Source organism: Rhincodon typus, chromosome 32, assembly GCF_021869965.1.
Source record: "Rhincodon typus isolate 14 chromosome 32, sRhiTyp1.1, whole genome shotgun sequence".
NCBI lineage: Eukaryota > Metazoa > Chordata > Chondrichthyes > Orectolobiformes > Rhincodontidae > Rhincodon > Rhincodon typus.
This window is the reverse complement of record NC_063363.1, coordinates 36,343,971-36,362,881: the sequence shown is the minus strand read 5'-3', so window position 1 is coordinate 36,362,881 and position 18,911 is coordinate 36,343,971. Positions and strand designations below refer to the sequence as shown.

The window sequence follows — 18,911 nt, the reverse complement described above, 5'->3', positions numbered from 1 at the left end:
TTTTTCCAGCAACTTCTGTTTTCGTTCAAATTAGTTCACTTGCGGGGGTACACCTCCATTCTATTTTTAAACTAGGGAGAAACACAAAATAATCAAAAATGACGACCCTTTGGCAGGCACAACATGGGCAGCTTCTTAATACATAGCCTGACAGTTTATCTTGCTAATAACAACTACACTGAACCTTTCTACATTTTTCACCTTTATCTTAAGTCTCAAATAGTGGAAATAACCAGATTCTGAAGATTTGGCTGTCTTGCATTTCATTATTTTCATTTTTAGAAGTCTTGTATTAAATTCACTCAGTCCATCCTCTTGCTTTATTTTTAGCTTGCAAGATCATTTAAAAACAACGATATGGACTTAAAATTCTTCTTTATTTTGGTTACTTAGGATAACTTCATCAGATCTTCCCTATACAAAAGTACAAGAGGAAAAATTAGAAATACTGCCTAGAACTGAAAAGATGCCAAGATAGTAGAACTATGAGAACATTAAATTATAGGAAGAGCTTACTTGCAGAAAAAGGCTGAGACCTTGAGATTGCTCCTGCAGGAATTGCTTGTGCATGTTCAAACACAGTACCTTCTTTTGTTTCGTCACTTGCAATATCAAAACTATAGAATGTGAGCAAATCCTGCAGTGTAGTAGTGTCTGACATGATTAAATAGTCTTATAGAGAATGCTTTTGATATTATTAGTTAAGATATTTGCCAAGTGTTGAAGGAACACGAGAGCACTTTTATCAGAATGCACTTCTGGCAGGCAAGGTAAATTACATAAGAGGTAAATTATATAATGTTTCCCCAGTAAATTATGTTAAAGATAGGTATTCTTTCAAAAAAAAAAGGCACTACCAAACTGAAATGATAAAAGTTACTAGTATTACAGGAAACACAAACCAGGTCAGTCATCATCCCTGAAGACAAAACGGCATCTTTCGTTCAGCTATGCATCTTGGTATAGACAGCTTTAGAGGAAATGAATTGGATTGTTTCTTCTTTCATTCAAAGATGTGGGTGCTGCTTACAAGGCCAGCATTTATTGCCTATCCCTAATTGTTCCTGAGGTAAAAAAATTCCTTATTCCCTTTTGGTAGTTGAATACTTTATCTACATTTTAATTGTAAAGTGTAAATTGCATATTGATAGATGTGACATATCAGAAAACTTTTTTTGGGGCCAAGATGCAGTGCTGATTCAAGATTACACTACCACAGAAGTAGTAGTTCAACCTGACTGCAGATTATTTCATGTTGTCAATATTCTACCTTCTGTTTAGCTTTGCCTATATACAAATTACCAGACCGTCCTTCACAGATGACCAGTAAAGAATCTCGCATCTTCGGAACCCAACATTTGGATGCTTGCTTTTTATGAAGCTTTATCTTTAAATAAAGTCAGAAGTCACATGACACCAGGTTACAATCCCACATATTTATTTGAAATCACAAACTTTCAGAGCATAGCCCCTTCGACCACTTCACTTGATGAAGGGGCTATGCTCCGAAAGCTTGTGATTTCAAATAAACCTGTTGGACTATAACCTGCTTTTGTGTGACTTCTGACTTTATCCACCCCAGTTCAACACCAGTACGTCCACATCATTACCTTTAAATAGTAAAAGGAAGCAGATACTGGGGAAGGAGCAAGTTTTTCAGTCAAATTGTTGCTGTGCAAGATACCAATACATCTAAGGACATGCAACAATAGCAATCAATTTACCAGGTCCTGCTGAATTTAATGTTACTAGGCTAATGGAGTCCATGAATAAGAAATGTACAGAATATCTGTGCTTATAATTGTATCCTGTGTCAGGAGTTTCCCATGTTTCAATTAAAACTTCCACATCAACATTATTCATGTAGTTATGATAAGATGAGGGTTTGCTTTTTTTTCCCTCTTTTCCCATTACTCATTTGTCTGAAACAGGTTTTTGAATTTAAAAATAGAGTGCTGTATTGTTAATTCAGCATTTACTTGGTTGTGTGTAGTTTGTAGGAATTAAGTTAGTTAAGTGTTCTCAAGTTAAATATGTTGGGGATTGGTTTTTGAAACAAAACTATCAGGGTGCAAACTTTAAAAAATCATAATGTACAAGTAAATATTCCAGTCACAGGCACATTTGCACAAACTCAGATTCCAAGGAAGCAAAAAATATAGCTCTGTGGTATGTCAACAGTTAAATGCGAGCACATATACATGGACTTCAGTAAGGCGTATGATAAGGTTCCCCATGGTAGGCTGATGGAGAAAGTGAAGTCTCATGGGGTCCAGGGTGTACTAGCTAGATGGAGAGAGAACTGGCTGGGCAACAGGAGACAGAGGGTTGTAATGGAAGGGAGTTTCTCAAAGGAAAACTATGACCAGTGGTGTTCCACAGGGATCTGTGTTGGGACCACTGTTGTTTGGGATATACATAAATGATCTGATCTGGAGGAAGATATAGATAGTCTGATTAGCAAGTTTGCAGATGACACTAAGATTGGTGGAGTAGCAGACAGTGAAGGGGACTGTCGGAGAATGCAGCAGAATATAGACAGATTGGAGAGTTGGGTGGAGAAATGGCAGATGGAGTTCAATCCAGGCAAATGCGAGGTGATGCATTTTGGAAGATCCAATTCAAGAGCAAACTATACGGTAAATGGAAAAGCCCTGGGGAAAATTGATGCACAGAGAGATCTGGGTGTTCAGGTCCATTATACCCTGAAGGTGGCAACGCAGGCCAATACAGTGGTCAAGGCGCAATACGGCATGCTTTCATTCATCGGACGGGGTATTAAGTACAAGAGTTGGCAGGTCACGTTACAGTTGTATAGGACTTTGGTTCGACCACATTTGGAATACTGCGTACAGTTCTGGTCGCCACATTACCAAAAGGATGTGGATGCTTTGGAGAGGGTGCAGAGGAGGTTCACCAGGATGTTGCCTGGTATGGAGGGCGCTAGCTATGAAGAGCGGTTGGAGTAGATTAGGATTATTTACATTACAAAGATGGAGGTTGAGGGGGGACCTGATTGAGGTCTACAAAATCATGAGAGGTACAGACCGGGTGGATAGCAAGAAGCTTTCTCTTCCCCCCTCCCACCCCCCGAGTGGGGCACTCAATTACTTGGGGTCACGATTTCAAGGTGAGGGGGGAAAAGTTTAAGGGAGATGTGCACGGAAAGTTCTTTAGACAGAGGGTGGTGTGTGCCTGGAACACGTTGCCAGCGGAGGTGGTAGAGGTGGGCACGATAGCGTCATTTAAGATGTATCTAGACAGATACATGAATGGGCAGGGAGCAGAGGGATACAGATACTTGGAAAATAGGCGACAGGTTTAGATAGAGGATCTGGATCGGCGCAGGCTTGAAGGGCCAAAGGGCCTGTTCCTGTGCTGTAATTTTCTTTGTTCTTTGGAAATAAATTAAATATTGTCAATAAAAATCCACATTATCTGCAGGCTCTGTTTCTTTAGCTAAATCAGTTAGTTTGACCTCATGCTGGTATATCCCCTTTTCCCCTGAGAAACATACCTGTGTAACTCCCAATGGATTCACTTGAGACTCTGAGTACTTTTCTTCCTCAGTAAAACAGGGGGTTTGAATTTGCCAGACATCTGCAAGTTTGGTGCTAAGAAGCTAAACAGCCATTTTTGTGAAGCAGGATAAGTGGATCCTTGTACCCCTTTCCACTAAATGTATGAAGTGTGCTGACTAGCATACAGTAATACATTGCGGGGATTGCTTGGCTCAACATCTTAACACTGGTGTTTGTGGAAGCTTACTGTGAGAAAATTAGCTTCCCTGCAAATTGGCTGCCCACCTATCGTTTATTCCTTACCCCTTCCCCCACCCTATCTTCTGTGTAAAAACCGACATTTCCTAGACACCATCAGTTCTGAGGAAGGGTCACCAGACCCCAAACGTTAACTGTGATTTCTCCTCACAGATGCTGCCAGACCTGCTGAGCTTTTCCAGCAACTTCTGTTTTTGTTTCTGATTTACAGCATCCGCAGTTCTTTAGGATTTTAGAAGTTCTCATTGTTAATTTTGAACTTCTCCATAGCCTTGCTCCTCCCTGTCTCTATAACCTCCTTGAACTACACATGTACAGGATGTTAGTGAGGCGTTGTCTGGAGTATGATGTACAGGTCTGGTCACCCCGCTATTGAAAGGATATTATTAGAGAGGGTTGTGAAAAGATTTACAAGGATGTTGCTGGGAATGAAAGGAAGTTAAGGGATTTATTCAAGACAGATAGGTCACAAAAAGTAAAGCAAGTCAAAAAAATGGCCGACTTCTACTCCTTATGTCTTTTTCCTAGAGGCATAAAAAGCTGGACGTCAAACACTTAAACAAACGGGTGGAAAACATATTAGTCAGAATAAGCAACAAGTGCTAGAACAACCAAACCAGCAGCCTCAAAATTTGAAGCTGACCAACGTATGACCAACCACTTGTTCCGAAACAGCTGAATTATTGTTTAGAAACAAGACTTGAGCTTTAACACATGGCCATTCAAAGAAGCGATGAGGAAACCTCAATTGCAAGCAGATCCTTCTACTGCCATTCATAAGTTTACAAACTGCAGGGAAAATTAGGAAGGCAGTAATCAATTGTGTTTGCAGTAACCAGGTAAGGCACCGCCACTGGGGGTAACAACTGCAACAAAGTCAAAATCTCTGACTCAAAGCACTTGGTTGGAGAACCAGGTCCATTCAGGACTGAGGTAACTCCATCAGCAGTGGTCTGCTTTTCAAAGAATTCATTCTAAATTAGAAAAGAGAAACACTAAATAAAATATTTTTTGGCACCTGGCTAACCAAAAAAAAAAAAAAAAAAAACTGATTTTCAGATGGATAACTGGGATAACAGATGACCGCTAAAGCAATCCAAGCAAATCCATTTAGGTATTCAGAAGCTGAATCTAGAAGCACTGTGTAGTGAAACCCTGCAGAAGAAGCCGGACAGATATTAAACGAGTGATCAGTCATTGGTTTACAATTTGTTTGAGCAAAGCCAGCATACATATCATGGACCAAGGCAAGGGTCTATATGAAAAGGGACTGCACAATTCAAACCCACTTTCCCAGCCCAGTTAAAATACTGATAAACCATGGGCAAAGCCAGTTGAAGATGCCAAACAAGGTTGAGACAGTAAAAGTGTCCCCAAAAGTTAAATCAACTGAATACCCTGTTAACAAGTACAACAGGGAGAGGCAACAAGAGAGAAGCTGGAACTTTGCAGTCAATTAAATTGACCCACCAGTCGTAGAGACCTTCTCTTTCCAATCACAAGGATAAAGGAGGAAATCAAAGTTTTGGCAAAGATCTGTAGCTCGGGTTGTGGATGAGGTTGTTGACTTGCTCGCCAAGCTGGCTTGTTCTTGTTCAGCAGGAATAAAGGAGGAAATGTTTGCGTGGAACCAGAGGAAGTGAGTGAGGTCCTTAATAAGAACTTTGCATCAGTCTTCCCCAAAGAAAAGGACACGAATGATAATAAGATTAGGGAGGGGTATGTTGATATTCTGAGGCATGTTGATATTAAGGAGATGATGTTGGGTCTCTTGAAAAACATTAACGCAGCTAAGTCCCCATGGTCGGAAGGGATCTATCCCAAAATGCTGACAGAGGCAAGGGTGGAGAATGTTGAGGCTTTGACAGAAACTTGAATCCTCTTTAGGTCTCAGAAGGCTGATGTTGTTCCTTTGTTTAAGAAGAGCAACAAGGATAATCCAGAAAATTAGAGGCTGGTGAGCCTTATATTAGTGGTAGAGAAATTATTGGAAAGATTCTTAGAGACAAGATTAACTTGCTTTTGGAGAAAATTTGGGCATATTAGGGATAGTCAGTTTGACTTTATGTGGAGAAGGTCTTGTCTCTCAAATTTGACTGTGTTTTATGAGAAAGTGATGACGATGATTGATGAGGGTAGGGCAGTGGATGTTGTCAACGTGGACTTTACTAAAACATTTGAAATAGTCCCTCATGTAGGCTGGTATAGAAGATTAATACTCATTTAAACCATAATGAGTTGGCAAGTTGAATACTAAGTTGACTTAGTCATAGAAGACAGAGAGTACTTGTGGAAGGGTGTTTCTCCTGACTGGAGGTCTGAGACCAGTGGTGCTCTGCAAGGACCAGTGTTGGGACCTCTGCTGTTTGTAATATACATATGATTTGGGTGAAAATGTAAACAAACAGTCTGATTTTTGCAACTGTGAAAATTGGAGGAAGGTTGTTGAAGGATACAGCAGGATATAGACCAGTTGGAAAATTGGGCAGAGAAATAGTAGATGCGGTTTAATGCAAACAACTGTGAGGTAATGCATCTTGGGAGGTCAAATGTAAGAAGAAAGTGTACAGTAAATGGCAGGATCCTTAGCAGTATTGATATACAGAGGGAAACTGGAATGCAAGTCCATAGCTCCTTGAAAGTGGCAACACAGGTGGATAAGGTGGTAAAGAAGGTGTAGGATATGCCCCGACCAATAAAGGCAAGCAGCGAGTATAAAAGTTGGCAATTCATTTGCAGCAACACAAGACTTTAATTAGGCCACATTTGGAGTATCATGTGCAGTTCTGGTCACCACGCTATAGGAAGGATGTGGAGGTTTTGGACAGTATGCAAAAGAGGTTTACCATGATGTTGCATGGATTGGAGTGTATTAACTATAAGGAGAGAGTGCACAAACTTGATTGTGTTCTCTCGAGCATCAGAGGCTGAGGGGCAATCTGATACAAGTACATGATACAAATACCAACATGGTCAATACAGACTTGGTGGCCTGAAGGGCGTGCTCCTGTGCAATACTGTTCTATGTTCTACATCCAGTATCACCTTAGTCCACATGTCTTCCCAGGCAGTGTTTTCCAGATTCCCACCAGCTGCTGAGCGAAAAGTTGTTTTTCCCCCCAAATCACTATGTCCCGCCCCTTATCCTAAAACTATGCCCCTTGATATTGACCCCTCAAACAAGGCGAACAGCTGCTCTCTATTTAGCCTGTCCATATCCCTCAATCTTATATACTTCAATCATGTCCCCCTCACAGTCTTTTCTGCTCTAAAGTAAACAACTCAAGTCTATCTAGTCTCTCCTTACAGCTCAATTTCTGGCAAACCTCCTCTGTACCCCCTCGAATGTGATCAGATCCTTCCTGTAGTGAGGTGACCAGAAGTGCACACAGTACTCCAGCTGTGGTCCGACCAACGCTCTGTACAACTCCAACATTACCTCCTTGCTCTTATACTGTACGCCATGACTGATGAAAGTAAGTGTTCCATATGCCATCTTAATTATCCTATTCACGTGATCTACTGACTTCAGGGATCATGAATAATTACCCCAAGATCCCTTTGTTCCTCGAAGCTACCCAGTGTCCTGCGTTCATTAAATACTCCCTCATCTTCTTTCTTCTTCCAAAGTGCATCACCTCACATTTATCAGGGTTAAATACCATTTGCCATTGGTCTGCCCATCTGACCAACCCATTTATATCATCCTGGCACCTTCAACCATATTCTTCGCTATTAACCACTCTACCAATCTTAGTGTCATCTGCATATTTGCTTAACAGTATCCCCCACATTTTCATAGGTGTCATTTATGTACATAACAAACAATATGGGTCCCAGTACTGAATCTTGTGTTTCACCACTGGACACCAGCCTCCAGTCACTCAAACAAACTTCTACCACTGCCCTTTGTCTCCTACTACTAAGCCAGTTTCAGATCCATCTCACCAAGTTTCCCTCAATTCCATGTGCTTTAACCTTCTGAATCAGTTTCCCATGTGGGAAAAGCTTTGTCAAAAGCTTTGCTAAAATTTATTTAAATTACATCAACCAAACTTCCCTCATCCACACACTTGCCACATTTTCAACAAATTCGAACAAATTCATTACGCAGGATCTCCCTCTGACAAAGCAATGCTGACTATCCCTAATTTCCAAGTAGGTATTAATTTACTCCTTCAGAATTTTCTCTAATAGTTTCCCTACCGCTGACGAGACTCACTGGCCTGTAATTTCCTGGTTCAACTCTACCACCCCTGTTAAAAAGTGGAACCACATCAGCCGTCCTCCAGTCCTCTGACACTTCCTTCGAGGCCAGAGGGGAAATAAAAATGTGTGTCAGAGCCTCTGCAATTTCCTGCCTTGCCTCCCACTGCAGCCTGGGATGCAGTCCATCCAGGTCAGGGGACTTGTCTGTTTTTAAGCCTGACAGAGGGTCCAATACCTCCCCACTATGTCAAACTGTGCAAGTTCCTCACAGTCCCTTTTCCTGAATTCCATACCTATGTTCTCCTTTTCTAAAGTGAAAGCCGAAGAAAAGTATTTATTCAACACCCTTCCAATATCCAGTGGCTTCATCCACAGATTGCCCCCTTGGTCCCTAATGGACCCTACTCTTTCCCCGGTTAAACTTTTCCCTTTAATGTATTTACAAAATATCTTATGAACAGGATTAGGAAGAATTCTCAGTCCTTTCTCATGCCCCCTTTTTGCTCTTCTAATTGCTTAAGTTCCCTTCTGCACTACTTGTACTCCTTGAGGAGCTGCAGCTGAATTGCTCCCTTTGGACTTTCTAAAAGCCCCACTTCTTCTTCCTCATCTGGTCCTGAATTGTCCTAGACATCCAGGGATCTCTGAACTTATTGCTCCTATATTTCCCTCTAAAGGATATGTGTTTGACCTGTTCTCTCCCCAGCTCCTTTTTGAATGCCCCCCCCATTGCTCCACTGCAGATTCACATGCAAGCAGCTGTTCACAGTCTACTGTGGCCAGATCCTGCTTTATTTTAATAAAATCTGTCTTCCCCCCAATCCAAAGCCATCTTTTGCAGACCATCTTTTTCCTTGTCCAGACAAATTTGAACTGTGCAGTCGCTATTACTAAAATGATCCCCCACAGCCACGTTGAACACTTCTGGCTTTTTTTCCCCCCAAAACCAGAGCCAGCACTGCATCATCCCTTGTTCGGTTTTCTACATATTGATACAGAAAACTCCCTTGGATACATTTCAAAAAATCCACCCCCTCTAATCCCTTAACAGTGTGACTATCCCAATTCATGTTCGTAAAGTTGAAATCCCCTAGTATAATTACCCATTTATTATCCTTCCATATCTCTGTGAACCGTCTATGTATTTGCTCCTCTATTTCCCACTGACTCTGTGGGGGCCTATAATATACTCCCAGTAAAGTAAGTGCACCCTTAACATTCCTCAGTTCTACACACAAAGCCTCGTTTGAGGACCTTTCCAAGATATCATTCTATTTATTGCAGTAACGACTTCTTAATTAGTAGAAGTGCACCACCACTCTTTTTACACCCTCCTCTGTCTCTCAAAGATCCTATAGCATAGAATGTTAAGTTGCCAGTCCAGCCCTTCCTTTAACTACATTTCTGTGATTGCAACAATATCATACTTCCATGTGTCAATCCACACCATGAACTCAGTCTTACCTATTACACTCCTACCTTTAAAAGTGAAGACCATCCAGCCTTGCCTTATTTACTTGACAGTCAACATAGCTGAACAGGCTGGGGTTCTTTTTTGGAGCACTGGAGACTGAGGAGTGAACTCAGATTTATAAAATCATGAGGGGCATGGATAGGGTAAATAGCTAAGGTCTTTTCCCTTGGGTCAGGGAGTCCAAAACTAGAGCGAAAAAGTTTAAGGTGTGAGGGGAAAAATTTACAAGGAACCTGAGGGGTAACTTTTTCACAAAGGGTGGTGCATGCATGTAATGAGCCACCAGAGCAACTGGTGGAGGCCTGTACAATTAGAACATTCAAAAGGCATCTGGATGGGTATATGAATAGGAAGGATTCAGATGGATATGGGCCAAATACTGGCAAATGAGCCTGGGTCAGATTGGGATTTCTGGTCTGTGTGGACAAATTGGACTGAAGTGTCTGTTTCCATACTTATAGGACTCAAAGCATTTCTATCATCTACGAGGCACAGACTAAGGGTGTGATGGAAAACACTTCCGATGTCTGGAAGAGTGTGACTTCAACATGACTCAAACATCTCAACACCATGCACATTCAAGTAGTCCACTTGACTTGCAACCCCATGAACGCACATTCCTTCTCGCACCTGCAGTGCATATCAGTCACAAAATTCACAACAACAACTTGCAAAGACTTCTTTGACAGCACCCTCCAAACCCACAATCTCTAGATAGACAAGGAAGCAGGCCTATCAGAACACTGACACCTCCAAGTTCCCCTCCAAATTAGAAAAATCTTCACTTGGAAATTTCATCACTGTTCCTTTATTGTGACAAAGTCAAAACCCTGGAAATCCTTCCTACACAGTACAGTTGATATACCTTCATCACACAGCACAGAGGTTCACTATCATGTCGTATTACTACATTTTCAATTAAGACAATTAGGATGGGTAAACATAGCAAACGACACCCACATTCCAAGCATGGATTAAAATAGGGGTTGTAGACAGAATTAGGCCCCTGATTTAATTAATTTCTTATTTCACAAAGTAATCCCAACAGTCCCCTACATCAAACCAATAAACCAATCTGATTCGATTTCCTAACAAACTGGTACCCTCTTCTTAAGCAGTATAAATCATTGTTCTCTTCGAGATTTGGTATGTCTGCATTTTTTGTTCTAATGAATGCAAGATGAACAGCTAAAACAGCAGGTTTCTTTTATGCAGCATTTAGTTTTGTCCTATCAAGCAACTGTTAAGCATTATATATGTATTACAATGTATATTAAGGACTACTAAACTGGCATAAAAGTAGTAAATTCCTTCATTGTAGCAACTTTCGCAGATTCACTTTTAAGAATGCGTGAATAGGGAAAGCACAGTTTCAGGGCTGCGACTCTCCATAATGCTGTGTTTTGGTTCAAAATGGCACCGTACTTACCCAGACATTTAACAGGAATCACGATATGAGTATGACCTCGACACCGTTTCTTTCCCATTTTACACCAGTTATCAATGCTGACTGGTTTATTCGCTTCCACCACATTAGTAATTTGAAGCTCGGAATAAACCTAACAAAAAGTAAACAATGTGAAAAGTATTAACATTTTGATGATATTCTTGGAAAAGACAACTCACATGCAGTTCAATCAGAGGCACATCAAATGAGACAAGGGAGTCAGTGGTCCACGTAGACGTCCAATGTCGAAACTGTCTTAAAGCTACAGTGACTGATGCTTTCAGTCAGGTTGTGCCTCTGTAAAAAGTGAATTAATTTCTGACAACATCTCATACCCAGGCTCACCTCTCGACAGTACTGCAGAAACTCTTCCTTCGTTTCTAGACAGCTTTTGGTTCCTGAAGGGTCAGGTTCCCATTTTCCAGTATGAATGTTGACATGCATATTCAGCTTCCCACAAAACATAGCAATCTGTGGTTCTGCCACTGCAAATCCAGCTCCAGTATTGGCTGCCAATGCCTGAAACATAAAAGGAAGCAATCAATCATCTCACTAGTGATTTTTCATTCAGGAACTTCCTTCCCTTTTCCAACCTACCACAAGCATTAGAAGGAGTTATTCCAACAGAAGGTGGATCACAACAGCAAACTATAAACCAGGCTTGGAGTTTTCACCACAGCATTCCATCTCAGGCTTCAAAACACAGGATTACCGTTAAATAAATATCAAACACCTATATATCTCCATCAGGCTTTTTTCAATTTTGTCTTTTACCAAAATGTCATCTCATGACCAACCAAACTTATTTCAATACAAGAGATAACAAGATGTAGAGCTCGATGAACAAAGCAGGCCAAGCAGCATCAGAGGAGCAGGAAGGCTGACGTTTCGGGCCGAGACCCTTCTTCAGACCCTTCTTTCTGAGGAAGGGTCTAGGCCTGAAACGTCAGCCTTTGCGCTCCTCGGCCTGCTGTGTTCATCCAGCTCTACACCTTGTTATCTCAGATTCTCCAGCACCTGCAGTTCCAGATATCTCTTATTCAATACCAACTTGACTTCACTTTATGGTTAAGTGTGGTTCCACTGTACTTGTCACCATAACATAACAAAGGCCGACTTATCTGCTGAATTGTATTCTATGTTTCCGATTAGTAAATATTTCACTGTTTATCATTTTGGATCATCCTGAGAATATGAAAAGCATAATCTCCATCCTATCAAAGCAACAACCACAGAACCAAAGAAAGATGTTTACCACTGCAACATGATAAGATGGCATTTATAGTTTATGACTGCTTAACTAACAATGTACTACAAATTCCTGTACAATCAGCATGTGCAATCACCAGACATTCTTTCAAAATCATCTGCCTTCAGAACACCACAAGATTTCAAAGCAGTGGCGCAGGGCACCAGTTTACACTGAAGAATAGAGGTAGTTACCAAAGGTAGCTGAAACTGCAGATCTGAAATCATTACATTTTAAACTATGCTGTAGACCTCTCTGACTCTATATTGTCAGTTATCCTGTCCAATCGTTTAACCACTACATATCAATTCAATGCAGTGTCTAGTGTGTCTGCAGTGGAAAACATTTCATTTTAATTAAGTGTGTTGAAAAAAATGTCTCAGCAGCTGCTTAAAATTGCACTTTGGCAGGAAATATTGTGTTGAATGCTTAGTAAACAAGCACCACCCATGTTGTGCCCAACTAGGTGGGGCTCTCCAGTCTAAATATAACTGGAAGTGCCTTCATTACAGCTGAACTGTAGGCTAACAGATATGAAATTGATACCAACTGTTTTATTGCGTCTGCTGCGCATCTCTGACTGCAGGGACATTAGATCGAAATTGTAATTACTTTTGAAGCAAACACAATGTAGAGACAACAAGGTGCAGGGCTGGATGAACACAGCAGGCCAAGCAGCATCATAGGAGCAGAGAGGCTGACGTTTCAGGGCTAGACCCTCTTTCTCACCAGCTGCTCTTCTCAACCACCTCAGGTCTTCCACCAAGTTAGCATGAGACATTTCTCATGTCCCCAACTCCAGCATTTCTTCATACCTGTTCCTTACACATCTCAAACAGTTCAACATTTTCAATGGGTTGATCTCCAACCCGTCACTGAAATCCTGTGGTGGCCTTCCACCATACTTGGCAGTCTCTAGGCCTGGCATGGCCTCTGCGTGGTCTCGAGGCAATTCCAGAGCAGGGCAATCTCCCAGCCTCATGAAAAGTGAAGCCCAGCACTGTCTGGAGCCAAGGTCTAGTATGGACTGGAGGCTAGGTGCCAGCATGGTCTAGGCTGAAAGACTGCTGTTCTGAATTTTATTTCTACAATGCTGGACTTGTTACTTTTCTATTTTCTAAGATCTTGTAACTGAAGCAGCTGTACCTAGGAACCGTTATATTTAAGGTAGTGCTGCAAGTGGTGATGTATAAACTTTTAATCATACTCATTTCAGTATGTGATAATAAAACCAATACAATTCAATTGTATTTTGGGAGGTTCTGGAATCAACAGAATTAACCAATCCTCAATAGTGACAAACCCTTGGGCAATGCAGGATCAAAAGGGCTTTTCTTTCTCAGTGGTTGCTTTGTTTCAGCTTCGCGGGGCTTCAAATGAGCCTCGCCCAGTTCTATCACCTTAATGGTGAATAAATCTCAATCACAGCATGTGTGTGTCAGTGTCAATAAGCCTGAAGTTGCAAAAAGTAATGAAAACTGAATTTAAACAGTTCTCCAGTTACTGTTTCAAAGGCCATGTTTAGCAATCTATATCATGTCCCAACTCTCTCATCATTTTTCTCATTCTTAACCTTGTTCAAAATTCCTCGGTTTAATCACTTGAGTCTTTCAACCTCTGCTTAGTGTAGATGTTAAATAGTTTGCCTACCTCTTTATCAGCACAATTCACTATTTTAACATCCTGCGTTAAAAAAAGTTTAGCCCCTTTGAGAGCCTTGTTTCACCAATTTCTGTCAACTGTCAGAAGTCATCCTGCCTTTGCTGCCCGTAAACTTTCCAAAGAGTGACTAAAACTGCTGCCCATCTGTTCAAATTAGTAATTATTTAACTCGTACTAAATTGCAATCCAGTAAGACTCATGCAGACCAGAGACTCTGGGGCTACCACAATCTGCATTTAGAGTGACTTTGAAAATGAAAAAAAGAGAGTCATGGTACTTCATAAATTAAGCCAAAAAATCATTCTGTCTCCTGTTTCTAGTAGCAGGAACTCAAGATGTTATACTCTAAAGCTATGACACTAATGTCAGTCACTTGACTCAAGTTTGGGTATCTGAGCCAGATATTTAAAAAAAATACACAATAAGAGAAATGGATTCTGAATGCTGTAGTCAGTAACTGTCATTATGTCAAGATCAAAACAATAAACTGCTCATTTACAGCTCACAAAAATTAGACATATACTTTTTGCGGCCACTTTCAATAATGTACATTGCCACAAAGATTTATATGTCAGTGTACCTGCAAAACAACTGATTAAAATTGTACATGCAATAGACTTGTAGTAAATGGATTATGGCACCAGCATTCAAAATATACCAGATCAGCAAGGGAATTCACCTGGAAATCCCAAAAAGAGCCTGTAACAAAAAATCAAAGATGGGAATGAAAAATTAGGGAAGTCGCTGTCACACACATAACCTTTACACCAAAGCTCCTCCGTACTCCAAAAGGAACTGAGAAAACGAAGCCCATGTGTCACTAGAAGTGGGAAGATAATGCACAGGCTGACTGAAGAAACACTAAGTTTGGCAGAGTCAGAACTCTTCAAGAGTTGCTCCTCCAATCTCAAATTTTGTCTCTGCCATGCTCACTGCTCCAGCTCCTTCAATAACAGGTTCCCCATTGTCACTTTTCAAGCTCCTCCAGAGATAGAATCATGGCCTGGGAGATAGCCACACAGCCTTGTACCAGCCAGGAACCAGCTTCTATCCACGAGGAGGAGGCCAGGTCTCTAGGTTCACTATTCACTGTGACAGAGTTTGCAGGATGTCATTTTGAATGATGGTGAGAATTGAAAAAAAAATTGCAGACGTAACAGTTAATAGAAGGGTCGAGCTTCCAGGTCTGCTACTTATTACCTGCTGGCTAGCTCTATGTTGCAATATTAACTGGTGTGGTTTGCCCTTGTGCATCATTTGACCCTTGGGTAGTCACTATCCCAAAATGTTCTTCGACACTCACTTTAAATAGAAAGGAAACTTGAAATTGGCAAGCAAAATCAATGAATGCTGTACAGTGCTCACTGCTTGTAATTAATTTTAAAAAGGGCTGTAGACACAAGACTCATTCCCAATAAGTTACCTTATGCCAAGTGGTTGGAATTTATTGGGAACACAATAATTAGAAGGTTTACAATTTGTACGTGATGCAAGGGAAGTCTTAGGTAATTAAATCAGGCATATTTCCCTGATATTGTCTAAAAACATACATAAATATCAGCGCTGGAATATTAAAGTTTTGAAAGTTGTCCTCGACTTATCAAATAACTTTGGAATCTATCTTGATAAAATGTCACAACGCATCTTAGGAAGTTGCACATTCTGCTGATGGTTAGATTGCAGGATGCACTTTCAGCTCAGAATCACAACTCAGGGCAAAGCAAACTTGAGAGTCTGTATTAGTAAGACAATTAAAATGTGCAATTTTCATTAATTTGTAAATAAAAGATACTGTGTTTTTATTTGTTACAGCTGTTCTCTGAACTTTAAATATAAATGCTAATGTTTCTGTCCCCAATAAGAACTCACTTCATTTTTGCCTTTATTTACCATCTTTTCAATACTAAAGATCTCACAGCATGTCCAATTAGGTAGACACCCTCCTGCACTATTTTGCCCACTACATTGACAAAACCAGGTTTATAACAGAAGCGACAGATATCTGGACGAACAGCCCATTACTTCTACTAATCAGAGTCAAGAGTTGGGAAATTAACATGGAAGACAGAAGGAATTACAGGGTTACAGTAAGATATAGATAGAGTGGTCAGATGGACAAAGTTCTTGTCTCACACCATTAAAATTTGCCTTACTCCAATTAAAAACTTAAACTTTTATGCAGAGCTTATCCTTTTCCTTAACTATTTAAAACAAGTAGAATTATGATCACTAGATTCAAAGCATTCCCCTATCACCACTTTAGTCAGTTGCTCTGTCATTGTGCCAAGTACATTTTTAAGATCTATAACAATCCACTCTTTGAAGCAATTAGTCTCTACATTTATAACTATTCACTTTGAGCCATAAAAGGTGATTTGCAGGCATCAATTATCATAGCATTAGGAGGGCACTCACGCTTTTAGCTACTATAGTTAGCTATGCAGCTATTAACTTAATGGGCTGTTAATGTGCAAATGCAGCAACTTTATGAAAATCATAGGAAGGTTAAGGATGAGCTGAAACTATTGTTAAGCTAATGGTGAGACAAAGTAAATCAATCACCAACTTATAGCAATTCAAAATTCATGAGATATTTCTGCCTTGCCACAAGATGCAGGCTGAACTGCTCAACTTTAACTGATAGTAGGCACTGCAGATGCTGGAGAATCTGAGATAACAAGATAACTTTTTCTGAAGAAGGGTCTTGGCCCGAAACGTGAGCTTTCCTGCTCCTCTGATGCTGCTTGGCCTGCTGTGTTCATCCAGCTCTACACCTTGTTATCTCAACTTTAACTGTTGTGTTGTAATGACACAGTCTTTATAAACATGATATTATGCCAGTCTGAGGCTTAAAACTCCCTTCCAAGACTTCCTGCTCCCCAGTTTATGCTGGCTTAACATGAGAACTACACAGAAAAGTACAGCAACATTGTAATGAAACAGCTATGTAATGTGAATGCATAAGAGCACAAGAAGCAGGAGCAGGATTAGACCACATGGCCAATTAAATCTGTCTCACTATGCCAATATGGTCATGGTTCATTTTGAGCTTCAACTTCACTTTTCTTTCTGCTCCCCATATCTTTGATTCTCTGAAAAACCAATAATCAGTCTTTCCCAAATGCTTTCAACAATGGAGACTCCACAATCCTCTGGGAGACAGTGTTCCAAAGATTCACATTCCTTAGTCAAGTAATTTCTTATATCAGTAAAAATGATCAGCCCCTTACCATGAGACCATACCCCACATTTACATTCTTTCAGCATGTGCAATCTCTCAGCATCTACCCTGTCAAGCCGCTTTACAATTTTGAATGTTTCAGTGAAATCACATCTCATTCATTTAAACTCGAGAATATAGACTCAATTTGCTCAACACCACAGGTCAACACCTTCATCTCAGGTACTTAGTTAGCAAACAGCCTCTCATCCAAGTACACCCTTTCTTAATGTGGATACCAAACAGGATTCAAGTTGTGGTCTCATCAAAACTCTGTATGCCAATCTCTTTGCAACCAGGGACGACATGCTAATTACCTCCTTAATTGCTAGCTGTAACAACATGCTAACTTTCTGCATTTCTTGCACGAACACACCCAAATCTCTTTGAACATTAACACTTACAAGTTTCATTCCTTTCACAAAATACTGCTTTTCTATCATATAAATAACTTTGCACTGCCATACATTATATCCCACCTGCATCTTGTTGCCCTCTTAGTCTATCAAAACCTCTTGTCAGTTTATTTGTGTCCTCCCCACGGTTTAACTTTCCATCTAACTGTATTATCAGCACATGAAGATTGCTTTCTGGCTTTTCATTAAGTCATTAATGTAGATTGTAATTGGCTTTAAACCCCAGCACTGACCCTTCTTGTACTCTACAATTCGCTGCCTACTGGTTTGAAAGTGCTCCATTTATGCCCACGCTTTGCTTCCTGTTGGTTAACAAATTCTCTCCCAGAGTAATACATTACCTACCCTTATTTTGCCATTAACTCTTTATACAACATTGTTGTAAATACCTTTTGGAAATCCAGATAGACATTAATAGTTCCCTTTTAACTACCTAATTAGCTTCATCCTCAAAAAAGCTCCAAATTTGTCAAGCAGGATTTCCCTTCAGTAAAACCATGTTGACTTGTGCAAATCAGACTATGTATTTCTGACAGCACTGTTAAAACTTCCTTAAAAATGAATTTCAGCATTTTCCCAAAAATTGATGTTCCATAATGGGCCTGTAGTTTTCTCTTTGCTTCCTTCTTGAAAAGAGGTGCAACATCTCAACATCAAATCTGATAGAACATTCTTGAATTTAAGGAATTTCAGGAAATCATAGCCAATGTATCCACAACCTCCACAGCAGTCATTTTTACAGCCCTGGGTTTAGGCCATCAAGCCCTAAGCATCTGTCAAATTTTGCAGCATTCAAAATGGAAAACAATGTTAATACAAAACAAAGCTATGCAGGACCAACATTAAGCAGGGATTTGCTGCATATTTTCACCAAATCCTAGCCTTTAATCCATGACTATTCAGCTTTCACAAACATCTCCCAGCAGCTTGAAAGGGAGCCTGGATAAAGTTTATTTTCTGTCAAAGTCAGATCCAAGCACCGTTACCATATACCTGATGAGATTGCACTTGATCCATCATGGGAGGATTTCTAGTTCCTCCCCTACACCCCTCCCAACACTTCTTCCCTAATTGAGTGGATAAATTCTACTCCTCTTCACACTATTACCTGGCCCACATTGCCAGTTGTGTAAGGATGTTCACTGAAAACATTTTCACCTTTTGTATAAAGGGTTGGCAAATATATTACTTTTGACTCCAAATATTATGGCTCCAAAGGATGAGATATATGCTCAAAAATTGCCAAAACCCGAAAGGATTTCAATTCAGCCCCATGTTCCACAATAGTCTTTGAATGCCAAGACGTTCCACCCCATCCAAACTGTCAAAAGCGAATGTACTCCCTCTTCCCCCATTAACAAACAAAATATTGTATGTTGTGATTGAGGTCAGTGAATCCAGTCTTCACAGTAAGTCATTCTAAATAGTCCCAGAATACATCTAAAAGTTGTGAAA

The 18,911-nt window shown here is 40.4% G+C and overlaps 1 protein-coding gene across 1 annotated transcript in view; it reads right to left on the bottom strand.

Moving 5' to 3' along the window:
• aplp2 (amyloid beta (A4) precursor-like protein 2) overlaps nucleotides 1-18,911 on the bottom strand; it is a 219,187-nt gene that overhangs the window by 143,876 nt on the left and 56,400 nt on the right. The window contains exons 2-3 of the mRNA XM_048615382.1: nucleotides 11,255-11,428; nucleotides 10,892-11,021 (exon numbers count right to left, since the gene is read on the bottom strand). Of these exons, the coding sequence (XP_048471339.1) occupies nucleotides 10,892-11,021; nucleotides 11,255-11,428 (304 nt within the window). The remainder of the gene's footprint in view (nucleotides 1-10,891; nucleotides 11,022-11,254; nucleotides 11,429-18,911) is intronic.